The following is a 25,257-nucleotide window of genomic DNA, read 5'->3' on the forward strand; positions in this document are numbered from 1 at the left end:
AGAAGGCCCTAGATATTTGAACTTGGTACTTAGGTTTCTCTTTATCCAAGGAAAATAACATTTATTTTGTGGTGAAAAGGCAGTCATCAAGAGAAGAGTCTGTCTGTCTGTCTATCATGTGATAACTCTTGATAGAAAAGTTCTAGAGACTTGAAACTTGGTATATAGCTTCATATTGATTTTAGGGTCAAAGGGCAGGCTGTTTGTCTCTCAATCTGCCTGTCTATGTGATAACTCTTGATATAAAGGTCTAGAGATTTACAACTTTGTATATAACTTTCTCTTGATGCAAGGAAGAACCCTATTGATTTTGGTATCTAGGGCTGTTTGTCTGTTAGTATGCTTGTCTATGTGATAACTTTTGATAGAAAGGTTCTAGAGACTTAAAACTTGGTAAATAGGTTCCTCCTAATCCAAGAAGAAATCATTGATTTTAGGCAAAAGATCGAAGGGCAGTCCGTCCATCTGTGCAATAATCCTTGATAGGAAGTCAAAGAAAATTGGTACATTACTTCCTCTTGATCCAAGGATTGATTTTAGGATCAAAAGATTAAATGAAATTCTGAAAATCTGTCTGTTCGTCTGTGCAGTAACTCATTTGTTTTGTTCATATGTTGTGTAGGGAAATCTGATACCCCATTTTATTAATTTATTTTTATAACTAATAAAAATAAAAATATAACTTCTAAAATGTTATGCCCATCCCCATGATGCTCAAACTTTTTTTTTATATTGCCACATGTAGGCTTCATTACAAAGTTTATTTGTGATAGTCTTCATTGTGATTCTATATAGGCTAGTGAAATAAATGGAAGACTCTGTATTCCAACAAATATTTACAGAAGCCTATTCTGAGAAATAATGGAGAAATATAACAAACATTTCCTCAACTAACATAGATTTCAGTGATTTATTAGTATATAAAAACAAAAAAGTGACATTATATTATGCTCCCTGCAAGCTGAGACGTAATTATGGGTTTTATTCCTTATTGTAAACAGATTGTTTTCACCATCTTGCTTAGAGATAACCCTTTTGTTGCAATATCTGATGACTGTTTCTTTCGTTTTAACGATTGTTGCTAAAGCAGCTGACTTATAAATGTTCAAAGTATGGTAAAACACTTGTTTGTATTACCGAAGTATGATAAGATGCTTATTTTTATTACTATAGTTATCTTTGAAACTTTTAGGGACAATATAAACATTTTACTTGTTATGTTACGCTCTGTTAAGCAAAAAAGTGTCAGGATTGTCAAGTTATCGAGAGTCAAGTTTTTGGGGTTATAATGTTGATTATATGACTCTAAAATGCTTAAAAAAACTTGAAAATTCATTATATTTTTCTAAAATTTAGAACATTTCCTGAGGCAAGACCCCCGGTATGGCCTCAACAAATATTTTTTATAAATCGGTGCCCCTGCTTTACAAAATACTTTTTGCTTTATCAATATATCAGTGTTTAGATAAGCATCAAATGGTTCAATTTGTTATTACCCCTAGTCCAGTTTGTTTTTTATTGAGATAGTGAAACAATCCTGGTAGAATTAATGAAAAATTATTGACGAACAAACAAACATTGTTTTGATGAACCATTTTAGGGGCTCTGAAGATTTGAGGTTTTCATCCTAAAGAAATCATTCATTAATCTTTTGTATACTAGATAAACTCATTAAGCTGTACTAATTTGATTGGAGTGGAATAGTATTGCTCTCATTTTTGTTGTAATATTATAAAATACATGCAATCAAAGAGATTTATAAGTTTATAACGATTTATTCACAATCATGATCAAACTAAACTATGAATTAATAAAATCATTATTGAAACATGTAATCTTGTAACCTTCTTAAAAATAGCAGTTATTAATTAAGTAAAACAAGTATTGCTTGCTGTTAGTAGTATTATTAAGTAAACTAGCATCCTTTAGATATGTATGTATGAATTCATTACGATTCATTAACAATAAGTATTATAACGAAATTAACTAATTATAAAGTATAATACAAATGAATGAAACACTAAATTTTTAACATATTTAGATCATTAACAATAATTATAACCAAATTAACTAGATTATAAAGTAATACAAATCAATGAAACACTAAATTTTTAACATATTTAGATCATTAACAATAATTGTAACCAAATTTACTAGATTATGAAGTAATACAAATCAATGAAACACTTAATTTTAACATATTTAGATCAAATCGTTACAATTACTACAACCTAATTAAGTCAGAAACAGTAACTATTAATTACACATATATATATTTTTAATGGGACAGTTATGATAAACAATAATTTAAAACTAAAAATTAAAATCATCTTCACTTTGCCTTGAGGATGGGGACAAGCAGCTAAAAAAGCAAGAAAACTGTATTAGTTGGAGACAATAAAGTCAAATCTTCAGTATGTGTATGTAATTCTTTAGAAACTAAAATATAGGTGTGTGTATACGTATATTAATTTTTTTATTTGTTTGTCAGTTATAAATGAAGTTATTACTTAAGTTATACAGGACACCTTAGTAGTATCAAAATGCAGCTTTATAGAACTGTTCCTAGAGGTGTTGTATTTTGTATTGTTGTATTTTGCATCTAACTATGTAAGGAATAACAAAATTTTGATCATAAATGATGAAATAAAAAATTATTTTGATTATAATCAAAATAATTTAAACCTTTTAATAAAACAATTTCTTATATATTTGTTGATAAAAAATGTACTATACAAACTAGAGCTGCAGCTACATATTTTTCCAGGGAGGGCACAAGCCCTAAATTTGCCGCCAATTCCCACCTCTCAACTATAGCAGTTTAAAAATTTCCGTAAATGCTGCTATTAAATAATCCAGAAGTACTTAATAATTACTATTATATTTATTACTAGCAGTACCCACAGCTGTACACGCAATTTTCAAGATGTAAGAGACTGCTTCATAGTGAAAGTGTTTATGATGTAATATGATGGAATCTTATGACATTTTTCAATCAAGAATAGACATATTTAAATAATATGGCATGGTATTTATTATTTCAGTGTCCATGGTTAAAAGATTCAAAAGTTAAATAAAATTTTACTGGTTCATTTCAGGATTGTAAGTGTGGAAAGCGTATATTTTAGTTTATTAAATTACATTTCTGAAGCCACAATTGAGTCTGTACCCTAATAACCCGAACAAGGAAATAATGAAAGGCCTCAGAAGCCTACTTCGGTCAAAAGCGTCTACTTCTGGCCATTTCAATCTACTGCCAGTCTAAGATATCTCTTGTGTTTAAGTTGAGTTTGCCTTATTGTCCTGATAAAGAAAATATATCGGGAAGGAGTGAACACAGACCTATGTCTACAACCTATTTATCAACAAATAGTCTACAAGTGTATTCCCACCGTTCATATAGTCTAAAGAAGATATGTACATGTTAGTTTTTAAGCCCTACTTCTGTCAAAAACGTCTACTACCAAACCTTGTAATCTGCTTCGGGTCTAAGAAACTTTAAGTGCTATAGTTGGGATTGCTTTTTTATCACGATAAAGAAAATATGTATACTTAACCAAGACTGAAAAGTTACTGCAGTCAAATGTGTCTATTTCAGCTGTTTAAATTCACTTTTTGTCTGTTTTATTTAAGGTTTCACAATTGAGTTTGCATTGTTGCAGTACCAATCAAGTAAATATATATATACATGTAGGTTTTGGAAGCTAACTTACAAGAAAGGAGTCTATTTCCGGTATATAATATTTCTGGTGATATATTTGGTTTTTCACTTTTTTACCCCGATTAAGGAAATATAAGCATATGTAAGCTTAAAAAACTACTTTGGTCGCTTGTGTTCTTCTTCCGGTATAAGGGATAGAATGGAAAATTCTTGCAACTATGTTCATTCCAAATTTCTAAATAACCGTTTATAATAAGTTTTGCATTATAGAACTCTTGTTTCTTTTTCGGTCTGTAGTATAGAAATGAATGAGTCGCTGAGGCATATTCTCTCCATTCCACTGTTTTCTCCTGAAGCCACAGTAAAAATATCATACACTATGTCAAAGAGCCCAACCAGTTTCGAGTACTTTACGTGCAAGCATTCACAGATTTGTTCATTAAGGTGGGTTTTATATTTCCAATATATTATATAGTTCAAATTGGTCACTGGTGAAATCTGCAGTGAGAATTAGATAGTAACTTTGTCTTTGCAACCTCCATAATACTACTGATCAATAACTATGTAAGTAGTTACTTTCTAAAATTAAATGTAAGTAAATTTTTCTGTCTCTTTGGTTAACTTAAGCTGAAAGTATCAACAGCTGTTTACTTTTAGTTAAATTTGGATTGTGTTTCATAAATATTATAATTATTATTCCAAATTCAAAAATATTCCTTTTACGATTTTAAAAATTTTTCTCTCCATGTAAAAACTTTCATTGCACTCAATGAATATTGTAAAAACAAATTGGCCCAGCAGTTTTAGAGATTAGCCTAAGCAAGACATTTACTGATTCATTTTTATTTATAAGATTAGAAAGATGAGGCAAACCAAAGTGTCTAAAAGGCCTGTTGAATTTGTATTATTTTAAAAATTAAGTTTTATATTAAAATTTCCTTCGTCATCCCGATATCCTTCCACTGGCTATGACAACTATTTGAGAATCACGTAAATATAAAATTTACAATTTACATCTTTCAGTGCATCAAAACTGGTGTTCATATTGCTATAAAAACGATATAATTACAAGGTGAGAGTAAGTCACACCACGGCCAAATCCCATGGTTGGACATGCACATCATAGAACTCAATCTTGTCTGTATAAAAATGAAGTGTCATGCCAAATTTAAAGCCTAGAGATAAAATATTTCTTGAGATATCTTACCACATGATTTATCCAAATTTTTTTTAGCAAGACAGATTTGATAGCAGTGTTAAATAATAAAAGTTCCACTAAGCTAGTGAGGGTACTACTCGTACAATTTAAGAGTGCATTGAAATGAAATATTATCACAAATTTTGACATTGACATATAAAAAAACAAAGTTAAATTATTACAGAAAGGAAACATGGATGACAATGCTGAATTTAAGAGTAATAACAGAAACGTGCCAAAATCATTATGTAAAATCTCAAACCTGACCACAACTGTAATAATATCACTGACAATACCGTTATAGTCAGAGGTCAAAATTAGAACAACTGGATTTAGAATCTGTGTTTATTTGCGGCTTAACTTATAGTGTTATGTAATGTAATGTTTCTTAACAGCATTTTTTCTGTAGTTATTACAGCTTACCTCATACTATCTTCAGAATCATCTTCTAATTGACATGAAGGAAATAATTCAATAATGTAATTTCCATCGGTAGTTTCTTTTTCTAACTCAGGATCGAGTGAGTCCAGGTCCTCATCACTCTGAAATTAAGACAATCGTGGATATGAATTAACCTAAATAAACCTGCTATGCCTACAGTTTGAATTTGATAAATACAAAGTGTGTATAAAAAGTAATGGGAATTTTCAAGCTTCACGGGTTTGGGGAACTCGATTGCCAAGATTTTTTTATTATGTTGGTACTTATGCTCATGAAGTATAATAAAATTTCCAGCTGTATTCATTATTTACTTTTTAAGTGGCAGCTGCTGTGGGACGTGTTTTATAAACTCGTCAATTTTCATTTGTTAAAAAACTGAATTTGTATCAAATTTTTTGTGAAAAATTAAATCAAGTGTAAGAAAATGTGAAAATGTTTACAAAGGCCTTTGGTGAGTTTGATATGTGTAAAACAAGGATTTATGAGTGGTATAACATTTCAAAAATGGCCTTGAAAGACATCGAAGATGAGAAACACTCTGGATGCCTCAACAGATCAATAACAGGTAAAAAAAAGTGGAAGAAATGATTATGAATGATCGCTGTATTATGATCAGAGAAGTCACTGATGATGGTATATCAATTGGCTCTTGCCATGAAATTTTTTCAAATGTTTTGGTTATAAAACGTGTGGCAGTAAAATTTGTTCCAAAACTGTTGAATTTTGAACAAAAACAGAGATGAATGGAAGATGATCAGGAGTCACTTAATGAAGTCAGTGACAATGTACAATTATTACTGAAATGTGTTATAACAGGTGACAAAACATTGGTTTATAGATATGACATTGATATTAAGGATCAGTCATCTCAGTGGAGGCATTCTGGATCACCAAGGCATAAGTGCAGTCGAACATGAAAGTTATGCTCACTGTGTTCTTTGATTTTAAAGGTATAGTGCATAATGAATTCTTGCCACAAGGTCAAACTATCAATAAAGAGTATTAACTGTAAGTTCAACTACGTTTGCATGATCAATCCGAAAAGATGGCTGGATTTGTGGCAAAACATTGCACCATGACAAAAAAAAAGGACACTTGGCACTTCCCTGTATCTTCAGTACTTTATAAATTGGTTTAGTTCTTACTAAGTTTAGCAATCCTTGTGATAAAAAATATGTGCTTGACTTTAGCCTTAAAATGGACATGTTAAAATTTCAGTCAATTTTCATATTACAAAAAAATTTATTTGTACAAATGTAGCTAAACCGAATGAACATTGAATTTTCAAACTTAAAAAACTTTAAACTTACAACAACCAAAAAGAACTAATACATTATTACATTGTGGAAGCTTTGTTCTTATCGGAATTCTTGAATTAATTTAAAAACAAACACTCCAATAGTACAATTTTTATTGTATCAACAGGAAAGTGTAAAAAAGAAGTTAAGTTAAAGAAATTGCAGTATTTAATGGCTACAAAACTGCAATAATTGACAATATGATAAGAAAGAAGAAAAATATTATTTATTGAAATTCTAGAACTCTATATCAAAACAAATGTAATGAAACTGAAAAATGGATATCTGTTCCTACAACAATCTAACTACAGATATTACTAATAGTTTTAAAAACCATGCCAATAGTAATGTATCTTCAAAGTCCAAAATTAAACTAGAAATTATATTAGGAATTCTAAAGAATGAACTAAATGAGGAAAAAAATATGGAATTTATCAAATTAAATGTGAAAGCTTAGATTTAAAATACATTGGCCAAACAAAAAAAAACTTAAGAAAGAGAGTTAAAGAACATATAGCATGTTTAAAATATCAACAAGAAACGAGACCGTCATGGCAAAAAAAGCACTTAAACTGGACACTGTTTTCAAATGTTAAACTATTAACAAAAACCCAAAATAAAAATTCCTTGATTCTTATGAAACGATTTTTATAAAGAAGAACCAAAATAAGTAAATAATGAACTTGAGCTTTTACAAAATCACCGTTACTGTTTTTGATCTAATATCAAATATTAACTTTATTTTTTACATAGACGTGCTTTCTAGTTTTAAAACGTTATCTCCTTGTATTTTTCAATGATGTGTTTTTATTAAATTTAAATACTAAATCGTTTATATTATTATAGTAAACACTTTAATTTTAGGTCTGATGATGTTTTCATTGAAAACAAAAGGCCATAAATACAAATTTGACTACTGGAGTGTTTGTTTATAAATTAATTCATGATTTATTTTTGAATCTCTTATGGCTTAAAATCTACCTACGCCATAAATTTAGTTCCCACTCCTTTGAAAGTAAAGTTCTTAGTGAGCCAATCAAGTTTAATCATTAACTCACTGATACAATAGTTTTAATATTTTCAGATGTATTACAGACTTGAAATTTGGGCTACTGCCATTTGGGTTACAATTAAAAAACTTTCTGAAATCTCTAAAGTTTTTTAACTTGAGTCTCTGCTTAGTTTTAAATACCAAAAATTTCCAATAAGAAATGTATTGTTACATTTTCTAGTTGTTATAAACACACTAGTGAAAAAACTGAACATGCATTAGGTGTGCAGATAATAATAATTAAATTCTTCACTTTATTTTGGAAAAGACTTTAAAAATACATTTCATTTTGTTAGACAACAGTTCAATTTTCAAAAATAAGTTTAAAATAGTAACCAGACAAAAAGTGCAAATGAATTACAGGTCATTTTTGATATGGTGTACAATGTTAACTATCAAAAATGTTAGTTTAACATTCAAAAAGTTGTGCAGTTGAATCTTTATATATTGAAGGATCATATTCCTAAGGAAATCAAATCTTTCAAATTCCTCTTAGACTCTCCTATATTATTTTACCTATGTATCAAAACAGTGATGAATAAAAAAGCTCATAAAATCTAAATAAATACGAATTTTATTGTCATTAAGCTTTACATTCAAGCAATAGACAAATTCAGCATACAATAAATTCCAGAAAATGTAGAAAAAGACAGAATAATTTAGACCAACTGTGGTAAATATAGCAAAAGGTCAATCTATAACTTAATCTAACTTAACAAACATCTTATAAAATATCACATTGACAACTCTTTGGATTCAAAGAATTCTTGAATAGAATAAAATGATAAATTAACCGCATAAAACGTATTCTTGAAAAAAACTATATGCAGTTATGCCATTTCTGAAGGGAGTTTGTTGAACATTTTCACATCTGGTACCATATAACTTTATTGAGATTTTGACAGTTTACAAAAAGGTATATCAATACATTTATTATTCCTTGTATTATAATCGTGGATGTCCTGTCGGAATTGATAGGTGGAAAAATTACTTTTTATAAATAGTAATACGTAAAAATATAAAGATTTACGACAGTTAAAATTGTAATTTTTTAAAAGAGGTTTACAATGATCCAATTTGTGAGAATTTGTGATTACTCAACAACTTTTTTTGAGGTAACAATATCCTATTAATTTGATTACTGTTACCCCAGAGTAAAATACTATAAGTGATTATGCTTTGAAAGAATTCAAAATATGCAGATCATACATAGTTATTTGGTACACAGTTTTTTAAGCTTCTGAGTAAAAATGTAACTCGAGACAATCTAGCTTAAATGTATGCTACATGAGGTTCCCAAGAAAGTTTTGGACCAATATAACCACCCAAAAACTTGACGCTTTCTACACTAACTTCTTCTGGGAAATCTTTGAAGCTAAAATATATTTCTTGGGTTTTACTTTCATTTATTAAGAACTCATTTGCCCTAAACCAAGTTGATACCATCAACAGAGTTGAGTCTGTCAAATTTTGGACAGTTTGAAAATCAGAATTACTATTGAAAAAGTTGTGTCGTCCGCATAAAGTATTGTGTGACTGTTTATAAGTAATGGCAGTAGATCATTAACCATCAAAGTAATAACAATGGCCCCAATACAGAAACATGCGGTACCCTATGTTTGATATAGGCTATATCTGATTTTTCTCTACATACACACACAACTTGTTGACAATTTTCAAGAAACTATTTAATTAGATTCATGTTTACTCCACTAAAACCATAATAAGCAAACTTATGAAGTAATGTTTAGTGATCAACAACATCAAATGCTTTACTCAGGTCTCAAAATGGAGTTTGGATGACCTTACTAACCAAGGATTCCATGGTATCTACAAGAAACGACATTTCCTGAAACCAAACTGCTGCCTACAAATTATATTTAAATTATCTATATAACTAGTCATCTGATTTTATATAACCGTCTGTAAGACATTTGAGAAAATGGGGGTCAATGAAATTGGCCTACAGGACAAAAACAACTTACAACTGGGTGTAGAATTTTTCTTCTCTTTCTTAAATATAGGTACAACCCTGGACCGTTTTAGAATACTTAGAAATTCAACTTCATTTAAACAATTGTTTATACAATGTGAAGCAGCAATGCATAAAATCTCATCAAATCTAACTTATACTTATACATGTCCATGAAATGAGGTTTAATTTATTGAAATTGTTATTAAGGGTTTGAAAATAGATACAACATAATTTGGGATTTGGGGTTGACAATTAAAAAAATAAGGACCAATATTTAGGTCTGACCGGTGGAGAACCTCCAATGAAGAGAGTGCAGAGTTAAAAAATGTTGGCAAGTGTATTTTCTAGTTTTTAAAAGAATCCCACAATAAAAGAAATATCTGCAAGTGGATCGTTCCTTCTAGAAAAAACTAGGGTCATTGCTGGATTCAAAACAAAGAAAATATTTAAAAGGAACAGTTTTTATTTCAAGAACAAAAGTGTGAACAATGTTCAATCTTTCTAGTAAATATAGGTGTACTTTGAGTGTCCTGTCCTTTGAATTAATCGTTAAAGGCCTAATTAGTAACATATTTACAAAAGTTACTATGCCACTCATGATAAGATTAATCTTAAACAAATTATGCAGTTACAGATACACGTTTAATAGTTTATTCCTTTTTTAAGTTATACTGACTATGTTATGAAAGGGAAAAATGATTACATAATGTAGTATTCATTATTAAAACTCAGAAATTAAAACATTTTCAGAAGTGGTATTAACCATTAACCCCCTCTTCTTCAGGTTTCAAACACAAAACATAAGGTTAAGCATAGAAGAAAGTGAACAAATAAGCAACAGGTTAATGAACGTCTCAAAACCAATATTAACATCAGAAAAGTTTACATAAAAACCAAAATATGTAGCTGAGACCAAAAACCTAAGACTTTACTTGATCAGTATCCTCCATTTATCTGCTATAGTGTTTGAATCAAGCTGTTGTGTATTATAGCTTTACTTTATTTTTCTCTGTCCTAGGTGTTGGGTCTCGGGCATGAATTTGCTTTTGATGTACAACATTGAATTGCATTTTCATTTCTATTACTTTTTTTGTTAACTTGCCTGTATGCCTAACTTTATTTAACAATTTTAAATCTATAATAATTTTCAATGTAACATAAGTGACCTGTCTTGTTATAATGTTTTAAACATACTATTATCTGACTTTATTTATTTATACATTATATACAGTTTTCAAATTACTTAAACCTTTATGAATAACCCTTAGCAGATACCAGTATTTTTAATATTATGAAGGAAAACCATGCTATCCTTTCAACCAAAATCTAGTTCATTTGAGGCTTTAATAAAATAGTCTTAAAATATTAAAAATCAACGAACATTTTGGATAATGGTTTGTTTAATAGTTATTTTACAAGATAGCAAAATTTTTAACAAGAAGAAAGACAGATTTAGATTTTGAAATGTAAAATTAGTATACTGTGTAGCTTGTATTATGTTGTACATAATATACATAATTCTATTCTATTCTATTTAGAATAATTTAATTGAATAATCCAGCTATAATGAAATATAATATAACAGGGAAAATAATTTACTCACCAAGGAAGGATAAGCTGAATCAGTCTTTAAACTTCCACTGTCATTACTCATAACTTCAAATTGTGAGTGACCACTTTGGGAGTTGAAACTGTTTCTACGTGTTAATTCCAAATTGCTATCTTCTGATATTAAAGTGTTAGATGAATATTTCATTCTTTTCTGTGAGCTATCCTTATCTTCTGAATCAGATGTTTGATTACTAGACCGTTCAAGGTGTTTTCTTTTTTCTATTTGCTTACTTGAGAAGTTAACTTCATCAAAAAATGTTTCAATATGGTTATTCTCAAAATCAGAGTCAAAGCGACCATTTGGAGATAAACTATCCTCAGATAAGTAATTTCCTGTTGAGGAATGTTTTAGGTTTTCTGGAAGCAAATTACAGCCAGCTGAAAAATTGTTTTCTTCCTCACAAAAGTAATTACTTAATGAACTGTTATGATTTTGTGTATATTTGCTTACATCACTATTTTGTGAGTTTGTACAGTTAGTAGATTTTTGTAATTGGAGAGTTGATGCGTCATAGCTTGTTACTTTTGAACTATTTTTGTTGGTTCCATTTGTAATACTACCACACATTGTACTGTAATGCTCTTTTGATTCATCATTGAAGTAGTTTTTCTCATTCCAATCTATTTTGGAATTCTCTTTAGTAACTAAATTGTCAGAGGTATTCTTTACTGAAATGTCAGTAGCTGTACATAATGGTATTTTTTCTGTTTTACATAACAGTTTAGAGGATGGATAGTGAACTTTTCCTTGGTTACAAAACAAGAATAGAGGTTTTGTGGTAACGTGAGAAAATTGTTTACTTTTCATTGATTGTGAATAATTCAAAGTATTATTATTGCGATATTCTTCTTGTACTATATTTGTTCTGGTTATTTTGCTGGATTTATTTTCATTAATTAAATGTTTACATTCAATCCTATGTAAACTTTCAGCTCGTAACAGTTGGTTTGGAGACACATCATCATATATAATCCCTGAAACTTCAACATTTCTTGTGCCATTATCTTCATATCCAGTAAACGAAGGTGTTTTATTTTTCGATACCTCATTTTTGGATTGAGATAAGCCTACTCTTATTTTGCTACTTATGGCAAATTTCAATTTGGAATCATTCAAAGATTTCTCTGAATCTGAAGTAAGTAAAATTTCACCAGCTTCATTCAATTTATTATTTAAAGATTCTTGTGCGATTTCACATTTTTGAGTGGTATTTATAGATTTGTCATATGATTGTATTTTGCTAACACTATTGTTGTTTGATTCTAAACATTGTATTAGTTTATTTTCTTTAAAATTATTCAAAATGTTATTTTCTTGCTTTTTGTTCATTACAACTTCTTTTATAGTTATTGGAACTTTGGTAATTGCTTCTAATTTTAATTTGGATTGTTCTGAATAACCATTTAAATGTCTTTCTCTTTCTTTATCTTGAAAATAAGATGGAACATTTTCCTTAAAATGCTCTTTTTTACCTATACTTCCCTCAGAAGTGATATTGTCACTTGTGACAGTAAGTATGTTGTCATGGTCTATCATATCACAATTGTAAGTTTTTATAGGTGGAATTTGATCCTCAGGTGTTATACATGTAACATCATTCCAATCCTCTTCATGGCATGAATTTATTGATGAAGATCTTATACTTTTCTTTGATTTAACATACTCTTTGTTGTCATCTGCCATTTGTGTGCATTGCTTATTCATTAATATACCTTCCCTTATAATTTTGTGTAACTGTGGTTTAGTTTGAACATTTGTTGCTTTATTACAATCTGTTATTGGTGAAGTAATCATATATTTAATAGGAGTGCTTTTAATAGTATAAGAAGTGTTTTCCTGTAAAGGAAATCTCTGTATTTCTAAAGAATTTTTGAAAGAATTACATGTGGCACTTAGGTTATTATTTTGTGTGTGTTGACTAACATTTAGTTCTTTGTTCTCTCTCTTTGTTTTACTTTCACGATATGTTGTTGAAATAGGAAAATCAAATTTTTTATAACTTTGTTCAGAAGATGTAGTATTACATTTACCATTAGAAAAATTTTGTTTTAAATTACTCTTCATTGCAAAATTAGAATTTAAGAATCCATTTTCACTACCTGTAGATGTTATTTTTATTTCTGTATCAGAATATTCCATTATGCTGCTTGTTTGAACATGCACACTTTCATGTAAGATTTCATTATTTTCTTTGAACATATTTTCAGTTATTTCTCTACTATTACTACTTGGTGTATTATGAATCGTATTTGCTGTTGTCTCATTACTATGAAAATCATTTTCTAAATTGTTATTTTCATTGTTGAAATCACTACTTGCAGTATTATTAATTTCTTGTGCTGAAATTTTATCACTAAGAATGTTGATTCTTTTGTCCACAGAACAGTTTTGAGAAAGAGGAATCAAATCATAATCTATTTCATTAGTTTTATGTTCAAGACATAAATCCCCCTTGGCTATGCTTCCTAGTGATGAACCTGGAGACAATATGATGTAGTCATCTTGTTGCAAATCATTACTTAAATTGTGGTTCTGATTTTTAGAGCACAGTAAATCTTCATCTTTATCAGAAGAATCCCATTTTAGTACTGAAGAAGGTAGCTCAACTGCTTTATTAATCTTGATTTCTGAGTAAAACATCTGTGTATTTGTTGGTGATTGTTTTGATAGTAAAGAGTTTTCAACAACCAAGTTTTCCACAGTTTTCTTATCTAGAATACTGCTAGTCTCAGCTGCATTTAATTCTGTGGTTAAGTTAAAATCAACCAAATCTGTATGACTTCTAAGCTGAGTTGAAGAAATATAATTAAATGGTACATATATATTTTCATCTGATGTATTTGTTTTGGGAGGAGATTCTGAAATGCCAGTGTTGTTGTGAAATATGTGAGAATTTTCATGTGTTTTATCATTTACATAGTTATCCGTCGTTGAGTCATGATCAACGTTTCCATTATTTTCCACTTGTTTATTTTCAAAAATTGGGCTTTTATTTTCTATAAAAGGAGTAATTCCCATTTTAGTGCTTGACTGTGTGATTTCAAATGAATTTGAACACACATATAACAAATTTTTCTTATTCAATTGATTCTCATTTTCATTTTGATCCAATAGATTCACAGTATTTGGAATGTTTAAATAAGCATTGGTAAATGTACTGTTACTATTCAAATTATGTAGTGTTTTCTCACTTTCTTGCTGACCAATATCTATCTTTGATTCTATTTGAGCATTTTCATTTGACAAAATTGTAGTTAAATTTAAGCAGTTTTCTAAATTTATTTTCAGGTTTTGATTTCCAATTTGATTGTCATATCCAACTTTCTCTTTATTTGATATAGTCATATTGTTTTCTTTATCTTCGCTTGCATATTCACTGATGTTGCTTAAATAGTCACGATCTGATAAAGAGTTTGAAGGCGACCCATAAAGCTGGTTAGTTACACTTAATATAGGAGAAAGAGCAGCATTCTGATTTTCAGAATTTGTCTTAGAAAATATATTGTAATTAGGTTCTTCAACATTAGCTGAATAATCATGACTAGGTCTGTCAATTTTGTTACTGATAAGATTTTGTTTAGAGTGCTCATTAGTATTACTTTGACTTATTACTTCTGGACTGTTAGGCAAACTTAATGGAATATAATCGTCAACAAAATCATGGCTAGAGTTATTATTTTTAATTTCTACTGGATTTAAATTTTCAAAATGAATACATAGATCCTGCATGGAATCATTGTTATTTGATGATTTATGCAACAGAGTATCACCAGTCTCGTCATTACTGCAAATAGTCATATCTTCATGTTTCTCATCTGTTTCTTGTGATATAGAAGGAGTTTCTTCTATCACCGACTTGTTCATCTGAGTAGAAGAGAAGCTTACCTCCTCACAGATCTGTTGAATCTTATCATTTTTCATGATTAGTTGAAAATCATTTCCTTCGTCAAAACATTGTTTAGTTGCATTTTTTATTTGTTGTATTGATAAACTCTTAAATTGTTGGTTAGTTAAAGTTGATTTTGAACACAATCCTTCTTTTTCTCTATCCTCATTTGATAAAGAACTAGAATATTCAGTTATGATTAGTTCCTCATATGGTTCAATGTCAATATTGTATTTTTTAATATGATTTCCTAGGCATCTATAACTATTTTGTACTTTTTCATCTTTATTTTGTACTAGACAGTATTTTTTGTCTACCTCTTGATTTTGCTCTATGAAATCAGTTGTTAAACTTTGTGTATTCTGTATTTCAATTTTTAAAGATTCTTGATGTGCTGTTACTAGGTCTGATATGTTTTTTGAAGTAGAATGAATCTCATTTTGTTTGTTTAAAGACATTTGTTCTATATCAACACAATTGTCTGTAATTTTAAAATTATCGCTAAATAATTCCTCTTCATAACTTACTTGTTCAGCATCTTCTGAAGAATTTAGAGAGGGTGCAAATCTACATAAATATTCATCATTGAATCGTACAGTCTTTTTCATACCACTCTTAGGTTTTTCCTTTAGATGAAGTGAGCTCCTATTTTTGCACTCAGTTATTAGAAATGCATTAGATGAATTTTTGGAATTAATTTCTGCCTCATCAATTGGATGCTTGTTTGGAGGCTTTTGATTTTCTGATTTTTCTAGATTACTTGTGCAAGGTAAACCAACTGAAGTGTACTGATTTGGACAGTTCAAATTTCGATTTATTAGCAGATTGTCAGTAACATCATCTTGATATGAGTGTTTATTATTATCATGTTCTTGTTCATTCATTTTATTTTTTAAATCTTGTGTCAATGAAACATTCCTTTGGCTTATTTTCAATTCAATTGCACTATTATCATGAATTCTTTTAGCAACTGGAGGATAGCGAGAAAATGTTTTGGAAGATACTTTGATTTTTATCATAGGCTTCGATATGTTATTTGGTGGTCCAAATATGTTTTTACTGTAGACTGAATTTGATTTATTAAACTTGTGTTTTCACTCTTTTACACTTTCTGGACTGATGAAAGAAATTCCTACAAACATTTAAACTACTATTAATTGATTGGGTACATAATCGAAATTCAAAACTATAAATACAGAATTAATGAATCAATAAGAAAAACTCAATAGGCACAAGAGAAATAGAATCATTGCAGCATGTAAATAGGATTCTATAGTTTACAAGGTAGGAGCATGTCACACCAAGTGTCATGTAATAGGCTTTGATGAGGTTGCATGCAAACTTTTAAGTCTACATTCTTGAGATGTCCTGTGGGCAGATAAACAGACAGACAATCATTTGGAAAAGAAATTCTTAAATACCCCCAGTAAACAAATGAGAAATTGTGTCAACATACTGAGTTGAGGGCTTCAACGACCCTCAACTAGATTGCATGGTTGGACATGCACCATCATAGAACTCATTCTTACGTAGAAATGAAGTTTCATAACAAAATTGAAGGTTGCCACACAATACGTTCATATACCGGTACAATAACTTAGGTTTCAAAGCAGTGTTTAAATAATATAGCAAGGGCAAGGCCAGACTATAATACAGGCTGGGGGCTATCCCTCACCAGCAGTCGGGAAATAATATATATTACCCGTGTAGTTGGCCATATACTCTTCAAATATTTATCAAAGTTGATTGATTATAAGCATGTAAATCACCTGTTATTAGTTACCTGCTATAAACTCTTTTATTGTATAAAGTTTACAAGGTATACAAGTCACTTTAAAATATAATAAATAAAAGCAAAATTTTATCTAGCAAGTATGGCTTTTAATTATCAAAATAAAATCTATAAATGTTTAACAAATACAAGGCAAGCGCTAACATATTCCCACTGAATGAAGCAGAGCAGTTGGACAGGTCTTGTGAATATGTCAATAAAAATAATAGTGAATTTTCAATGTCAGTGTATCCCACTGAAAGGGAACAAGAAACTACCCAGAAAAGGAATTTGAACATTTGGCTACATTTTTTGGATCGATCTTGCTTACTGAGACCGGTGTGCTTATGACAAATTCACATACATAGGTCAAAATTGCTCTTAATGATGTTAATTGGAAGTAAAACAACTAGAAAGTGAACCAGCTTAATCTAAAACACCAGTTTGAAAAATTAATGTGAATATTTAGAGCTAATAGAGGTAATAGAAAATGTTAAGAATTGTCAGAGTTACACATATACTTCAAAGAGTGATAATGAGACCGATTATTTGTACTGATATCGTTGAACAGGATCACTATTATGATAGTACAGTATATGGTATGTAGTTGTTCAAATTAGAGACATGTGGAAGGTGCCTAACATGGAAAAGTTGTGAATGTTAAGGATACCCTCCTCTTAGTGCAGCGTCTGGAATTTGACAGTGTCACAAACTTTACTCCTGACATCTGGAATCATGTTGGTCTGATGAGATCCAAAAAAGTCTTAGGTACTTGAAGATTTTATGGTACAGAAGCAAGGCTGAGAAACCGAATATGGCAGGTAAGATTTGTGGGAAAGAATAAAGAGCAATTCTGAGACTATATTATATGTTTCCTCTAGTGTCTAATTTTAAGCATCCTTACATTGAATATGGATGATAAGCGTGGTCATATTGTTGTGCATGTTAAAATAGGCAAGTTCTTAATTGAGGAATTGGGAAAATCCATTTGAGTATAAGTTAAAGCAGGCAACTTGCTACAATGGAATTTGTGTTCAAATTAGATATTTTATTACAACATTAATTATATATATATATATATATATATATATATATATATATAATATAATATATATATACTTAACTTTATTACTTACTTCCATATTTTGCCACATATGTTTGGTATACCAAATTTGTCAAGTGTTCTTCCTTTAATTTGGCTTTCTTCCAGAAAGCAACATTTGCTTTTCAATGTCATATACTCTCTGTTGAATATTGTGTTCATTGAAGCATTCCTTTCTTTTATAGGTCTGCTAAAATGATCCCTCCATAACTGTATAGGTATTTCCTCTTTCTTTTTGAATGTAAAATCGATGCTGTAATTTATATTTTCATCAGGATCTGGAAAAAATGACATGTTTTATGTTTTACATAGGTTGTGCATTCCACAATATATGAATCATACTCATCACATCAGTACAAAAACCATTTTACCATTTGAAAAATAATCCAAAATTATTCTGGCCTGTTGTAAATTAATTATGTGAAGGATGAAAAAGATACAGTACTTTTCCAATTAAGTGGCATTTGCCAGCAGTGTCTGATATCACCAACTGTTATAATCAAAGTAATTGCTAATAATTTTAATTCCTTTATTGCAAAAATGTGAGATGTGGGCCTGTAGATGCAATTGATTAATGTAGATATGACTGTTGAGAGACATGGATCACAAACTGGACTGTAAGTTTAAGCACTGACTAAACTTGACATCACAAGTTACATTACTGCACCAAAGGAGGGCTCTGTACCTGATTTTGATAGTGCCTCAGCAGGTATTCTCTAATTTAATAATTAGTTTGTACTTAAACCCATATACTATTGTAATGACTTTAAATATTTTATTGTGTATCTTCCTAGCTTTCTCCAACTGGCTAAGATGTTTTCATTATATAAACTAAATGAACTGAATAGAATTAACTAAATTCCATTATATAAACGATAAACAAAAATAATTTCAGATCAATCTCTTTACTAAGTGTATTTTCTAAGGTCTGAGAATGTCTTAAGAACAGTTAGTAACATTTACCAAAGCAATATTTTCGTGTCAGTATGGATTTAGAAGTGGTAAGAATTGATACAATGTATTATTTGATATAAATAGGCAAATAACTGCTGTATACATCAATGATAGTACTTCTGAATATAAAAAGAGCATTCGACTCAGTGAATAGAGACAAATTAATTATCAAACTTTGAAGCTCTTTTCTGTGAAGGTGCCTTTGAATGGTTTTTCATTGGTAGAATACAGTGTATTTCTGTCAGTGAAACGTATAGTTATCCATTGCTGGAGTATTACAGAGTTACTCAGGGAAGTATCCTTGTAACATTCTTGTGTTTAATTTATATAAATATTTCACAATAGAAAGCTAAGATTATTAATGCTTAGTAAATCCTAAACATTTTTTGCCAATATCCCTGTGATTCATTATCAATTATAATTATTAGAATTCTAACTAATTATTGTAGCAGTGACTACCATACATGAATTGTGTGAAAATATATAAAATATTACTACTTACTATCTTATAAACCTTAGACAAATCATTCATCACACAATGATCTGGAAATATCATATCTAAAATTTAGTTAAGAATTAACTACTCTCTTAATGCCTTTAGACATCATATTATTGCGGTTTTAAATATAAAAGTGAAACCCAGCACATTACTCTTAATATTAAGTCCTTACTTTCTTTCCAAAATATTGCTTGGTGTGGAGGGCCAGTAGAACAATTTTGTGTCAAAATTATTTGTTAAATGTTTGTTTATATAGTACAGTCTACACTATCCTACTAATGTTTGATAGTTAGAGAAATCTCATTCTTTACTACACACACACACACACACACACAAAAGCACGCACACGCATGCGCGCACACACACACAAGTGCGCGCACACACACATAAATCTAAATTTTCCTGGTTAAAATATTACCACTTGGCATTAAAAGTATTAGTGAACCAAGAATATTTACTGCATAAAACTCAAAAGAAGCAATAGATTAAATTTCATTATATTTAAATGTTTTATTCAATTTAAAATTTCTGGTATATTAAAACTTTTTCCTTTTCATTTATTTATGATAGACGAAAAACTAAGTCTACACACAGGTATGTATGCTATTCTATAGTTTATAAATACAGATATTTTTTATCTTGATACAAGGAACAAAAAAGTTGTAAACTTGCCATCAGTAAAATTACAAAAAAAGACATTTTATAAAAAAAAAAAAAAAAAACAAACAAATAGATGCATTAGAAAATGCATACCCGCTTTTACAAAAAACAAACATAAATTTTGAAGCAAAATTTGTTTATCTAAAAAATGCTTATTTAGAAGGGTTTACATTGCATCTTACAAAAATGTATTATCTGATAAAAAGTGAATCACTAAATGTATTGGTAAGCACTAATCTCAAAAAAGGTTTGACCAATTATGCTATTTCTTTTTATAAAGTATTTGTTGAAATATGAGGAAGGTATAAGAAGAGAAAGATAGAAAAAGTTACTTGGAATATTTTTTAATTCAGAAAAAAATTGTAATATTTATGCTTCATAATCAACATTTAACTGTTACTAAATAGCTGTTGACACTTTCAGCTGAAGTTGTTCTACAAAGAGGCTGAAACGTCTGTTTACATTTAAATTTTATAAAATATTAAGAATACAGTAATATAATGGAAATAGTAAAGAAAATGTAAATATCTCATTTTTACTACAGATTTGCACAAGTGAAGAATTTAAATCATGTAATGCATTATAAATATCATTTAAACGTTGTTCTAAAACGAACCTTAATGAAAAATCTGAAAATGTTTTGACATAAGGTACCTAAACTGAGTTTCCTTGACATGGTGATATGGAATTTAAATAGTGGCTTAAGGAAAAACATAGAAAAAACCATTAACATGCTTCAAAAAATGCATTCTTTCATAGACTAAAGTTCGAAAAACAACAAGACTTTTAACATAGCTATGGCAGGAAGGGTTGATTCAACTTGAATATTAAATTTAGTTCCAGTTCATCTTCCTTTTATTGCAGCGTCTGGTATCTGACGCTGTCTCACACTTGACTCCTGGTATCTGGAATCATGTTCGTCTGAAGAGATCCAAAGAAAGTCCGAGACGAAGAAGGTCAGAACGAATCTTTATATCATTTCGACATCAGAGACAGCTATAAATAGGTGAAGTGGCAGTCTTTATTGAAACAAAGTAAAAATAGTTAAATGAGTGTTTATTACGACATGCAATATCAGAAATATTGAGAGCCATGCTCGCTTCAGGGCGATGGTCAGAGACTGGTTGCGGGCCATGTAGAGGTGGTGTTTGGTGTATCTGTGGGGTGCATGTGGGCGAGTGGTGTGAATGGTTGAACAAATGAGGTTTTACATTATTAGTACCTGATTTGATTGACAATTTGATTAAATAATCTGAATATATTTAAGTTCTTATTGTAATGTGTTTTGTATCAATGTTATTTCAGTAGTTATAGCTTAGTTTATAAAGCTCTTTACATTAGTTTAGTATAATTTTAAATGAATGTTCCTAGTATTGTATTTTTTCATGGGGTTGAGTGGAAGAGAGGGCTAAATAGCCCTAACTCCGCCTCAAAAGATAAAGGTATTCCATTTCATGTATATAGTGTATCGGAAATTTATTATAATCATGTTAAAGGTCTTTACTGTGTCAAGATTAACCAGTTACTCAAGTGTAGCATATAATAGTTATGTAAAGTAAAAAAAGGTTTATTCTAACTCTGGATGTTTACATATTTCTTAATCTTACTATTTCATTGAAATAAAAACTATATTTCCAGTAAGATAATTTTTCTATAAGATCAAATATATGTTTACCTTGTCATGGAATAGTGGGTAACTAGTTTTTCACTGTAGTAATAAGTTTTAATTTTGGTGCGGAACAAGTAATCTTGTATCTCTTTCAGTTCAACAACCAAATGGCTTCTTATAGAAAAGCATCTCACTAATTATAAATAATCAATTGTTTTATATGAATTTAACCAAATTACTCGTACTCCTTATGCACCCAAATATAATGTTCATGAAATTTCAATAACACAGAGAACATGTTCAGGCAGTGTTAAATAATTTAGATCCATTGTGTTGATGTGTATAAGAATTATATTTATACTGTTCTTTTTATTTTGGATTCAGTAAGGATTGATTATGGTTTTTATATTTGTAATTATGATCCAAATATAGTAATAAAGTGTTTAGGATTAAAATAATACTAAAAATATAATATTTATAAAAAAAAATACAATAACATTATAGGCCATCACAGAAAAAGATTACAAAAGCAATGATGATGTTATACTGTGCATTCTTGTAAAGAGTGACCCTTTATACTATAACTATTTACATTATAAATAAAATGTAAACATTTTCCATGCATATACATCTTATGATTTTCTTGGAAGTACAGAAAAAACCTTTCCAAGTGAGTATTGTATGCTACTTGTTGTTATACCTTAATACAATTAAAGTTATGATGTTAACACTGGAATATGGAAGAAAAATCTTACATTTAATAACTTCATTTAACATCTTTATGATTGGAAGACACAATTATTAACTTAATTAAAACTTAATAAAGCAACTAAATTAGAAAATCGGGGAAAATTCTCATTCAAATAATAAAGAAACCATAATAACAAAACAAACAATCATGATTATTTTGTTTTATTTTCTTAAGTTAACTTACTTTTTATATCTAGATGAAAGTCATCAAATTCAATGGGATCAAATGATATATATCATTGGTACATATAACAGAGATGTAATTAAGCATGAAACTACTTGCTGGCAAAATTATATAAAAACCTAGGCCTAAGTACATAATATTTTTATCCTTGACTAAAAATCAAGGATAAAAATCATCCTTGAAAAGTGCTTTATCAGAAATGGCAATAACAAATTCTGTAACTAACTATAATCAGATAATTGATCATTTGATACCATTGATTCAATTGTTATGGTGGCTGCTTATTATACTGCAGCTATCAACCTTAAAATTTATATACACATCCCCTTATTGTACTCTAACCTGACCTAAAATTATAAACTGCTCACTCACTCATTATCTCATATAGTTAAAATTCATTATCAATTCTTTTAAATTCTTAAAGTTCTACTAAAATGGGAAACCTACACTTTAATAAGTGCCCTAATTTCGTTAGTCAATCCTTATTTTTGAATGTTTCAATATATTATCCAACTTCCTTATTTTATAATAATCGTACATAACAAGAATTAAAATACATTAACAACAAAAATAATATATCAGAATTTCTAATAAAATGAAGAGCAGTGTACGATAAGTGGACCCGGTTTTTATATCGCTTATTACAGTCACCGATACTTTACATATTGAATAACAGAACTATCAATCGATATCAACATATTATTATATAAAATACTAAATTAAAGTCATATGGTTCAATATAATACAAATAGTTTAAACAATTACGCAATGTCATAAACAATAAAAAACCCATTACCATTAATAAAACACAAAATTAAGATGGATAATCGGGAAAATCTTTATTTCAATAATAAGGAAAGCATAATACCAAAAAAAAAACATCTTGAACCCGAGAAAGACACAGTAAATCATCTTTTACTATAATTTTGTAGTTTTTTAAATTTGACTTTTTATTTATTTAAAAAAAGTTACTTATAGAACAAATTGTGTTTAGAATATGAAAATGAGTGTACATTTGGTAGAGATGATTTATTTATTGTTCAAATTAATTAGGCCTACTATTGGTTGATTATATCGATAGATATGATAATTAAACACAGTATAATTTTGGTATAAAAAACAGGTCCGCTTATCTTACTCTACCCAAAATAAATTTTACAATAACATTAAAAATAGGCTAACAAAACCAGCTTTAGCCTAAACCTACATATCAGGGAAATGTTTAGTATTTATGGATTGCTCAGATAGCAGTAACTGCTTTGTGAAATAGAGGAAAGGATTCTTCACAGACAGGCACACTTCCCTGCAATACAAAAAATCACAGATGGTTTGCTAGACAGTTTAGTGGTAGTATTCAACTCCTCAAACTTCTCTTGACCATTCATCAAGACCTTTTAATTGTTTGTCTCACACTATTTCCTCATATTCATTGCCATTTACAAATTCTTTAAAAATTAACTACTTCTTGTTACTTATTATTTACATTAAATGTTACTATAATTCATAAGTTGAAATCATATGTTAAGTTAAATAAATTTTAACATTTTACAAAATTCTTCATTTGATAAAGCAACAAAATAAAGATTATAGGTTGCTTATTAAAGTCTACCCACTAAAATAATTTACGCTATTAGCAGTATTTTAGGTAGAGTACTAATGGAACAGTAATTCTAAGCCTATGGCACAATGTAATTTAGTTCAGTGCAAATTAAGTGCCTTCAAATACCTCTCTATATATCCACCATAGGTCTTAAACATTACTAGATACAGAACATTCTACCTTACACTTGCCAAAAACCTCCCTAAATTAGTTCTACCTGTGAGTAAAATACATAATTAATTTTTAAAAGGAAACTGTATCAAAATAAAAGCCCAAACATGGACATTTGTTAAATAAATGAAATAGGCTAATTAGTAGGAATATTTAAATAATATTCTGAGTATTCGAGAGATAGATTGTGGCTGAACAATTCATTATCAATCATATACTGTATAAGATAAGTACAAGATATGTATAGAATATTTCCCTTTAGTGCAATCTATCCATTCTAAGATATTAAACTTAGGAGTTATAAGTTATAAGTACCTGATTCAAACATTTTGAAGATTGGTCTTTTTAACCAACTCTGTATTTGATTTATTTATAACAGTATTGTAATCTATTATTATTAAACAACACTTATTGTAAGTCCAAACGCTTCAAACAAACTAATAATGTCGACTATAAAATATTTTTGATTTTGGGCTTCTGGTTTTAAACTATGTTTACTTCCGGAACAAGAAATACTTAGTAGAAATATACCGGATAACAGGAAAAGAAGTATACGTAGCAAACACATGGAGGAAGAACAAGGCTTACAGGCAAACGTGCAAATTATTCTAGAAGTGTTCTAAGTATTTATATTATGTCAAAGAATTGCCATAATATTGATGGGAGTAATATTTATATATTATTTCAACTATACTAACAACTAACTAAACAACCTTTAATTTTAGCGTTTTAGCTGGAGATATTTACATTAGTGTTAAATTTAAGTAAACAAAAAGCTAAAGGCATATCCCAAAAATCTTAAAATAAATATTTTAAGTTAGGTTTTAGATTTGAC

At 29.2% G+C, this 25,257-nt stretch overlaps 1 protein-coding gene across 1 annotated transcript; it reads right to left on the bottom strand.

Moving 5' to 3' along the window:
• Nucleotides 1-1,725: 1,725 nt before the first annotated feature.
• LOC124360449 (putative uncharacterized protein DDB_G0282133) lies at nucleotides 1,726-24,903 on the bottom strand. The gene is made up of 5 exons (XM_046814088.1): nucleotides 24,738-24,903; nucleotides 18,030-18,273; nucleotides 11,228-16,254; nucleotides 5,283-5,401; nucleotides 1,726-2,362 (listed from the first exon to the last, which is right to left on the bottom strand). The coding sequence occupies exons 3-5, from the start codon at nucleotides 16,139-16,141 to the stop codon at nucleotides 2,314-2,316; spliced, it is 5,082 nt and encodes a 1,693-aa protein (XP_046670044.1). The 5' UTR covers nucleotides 16,142-16,254; nucleotides 18,030-18,273; nucleotides 24,738-24,903; the 3' UTR covers nucleotides 1,726-2,313.
• Nucleotides 24,904-25,257: the final 354 nt, after the last annotated feature.

This window comes from Homalodisca vitripennis, chromosome 4 (genome assembly GCF_021130785.1).
Source record: "Homalodisca vitripennis isolate AUS2020 chromosome 4, UT_GWSS_2.1, whole genome shotgun sequence".
Taxonomy (NCBI): domain Eukaryota; kingdom Metazoa; phylum Arthropoda; class Insecta; order Hemiptera; family Cicadellidae; genus Homalodisca; species Homalodisca vitripennis.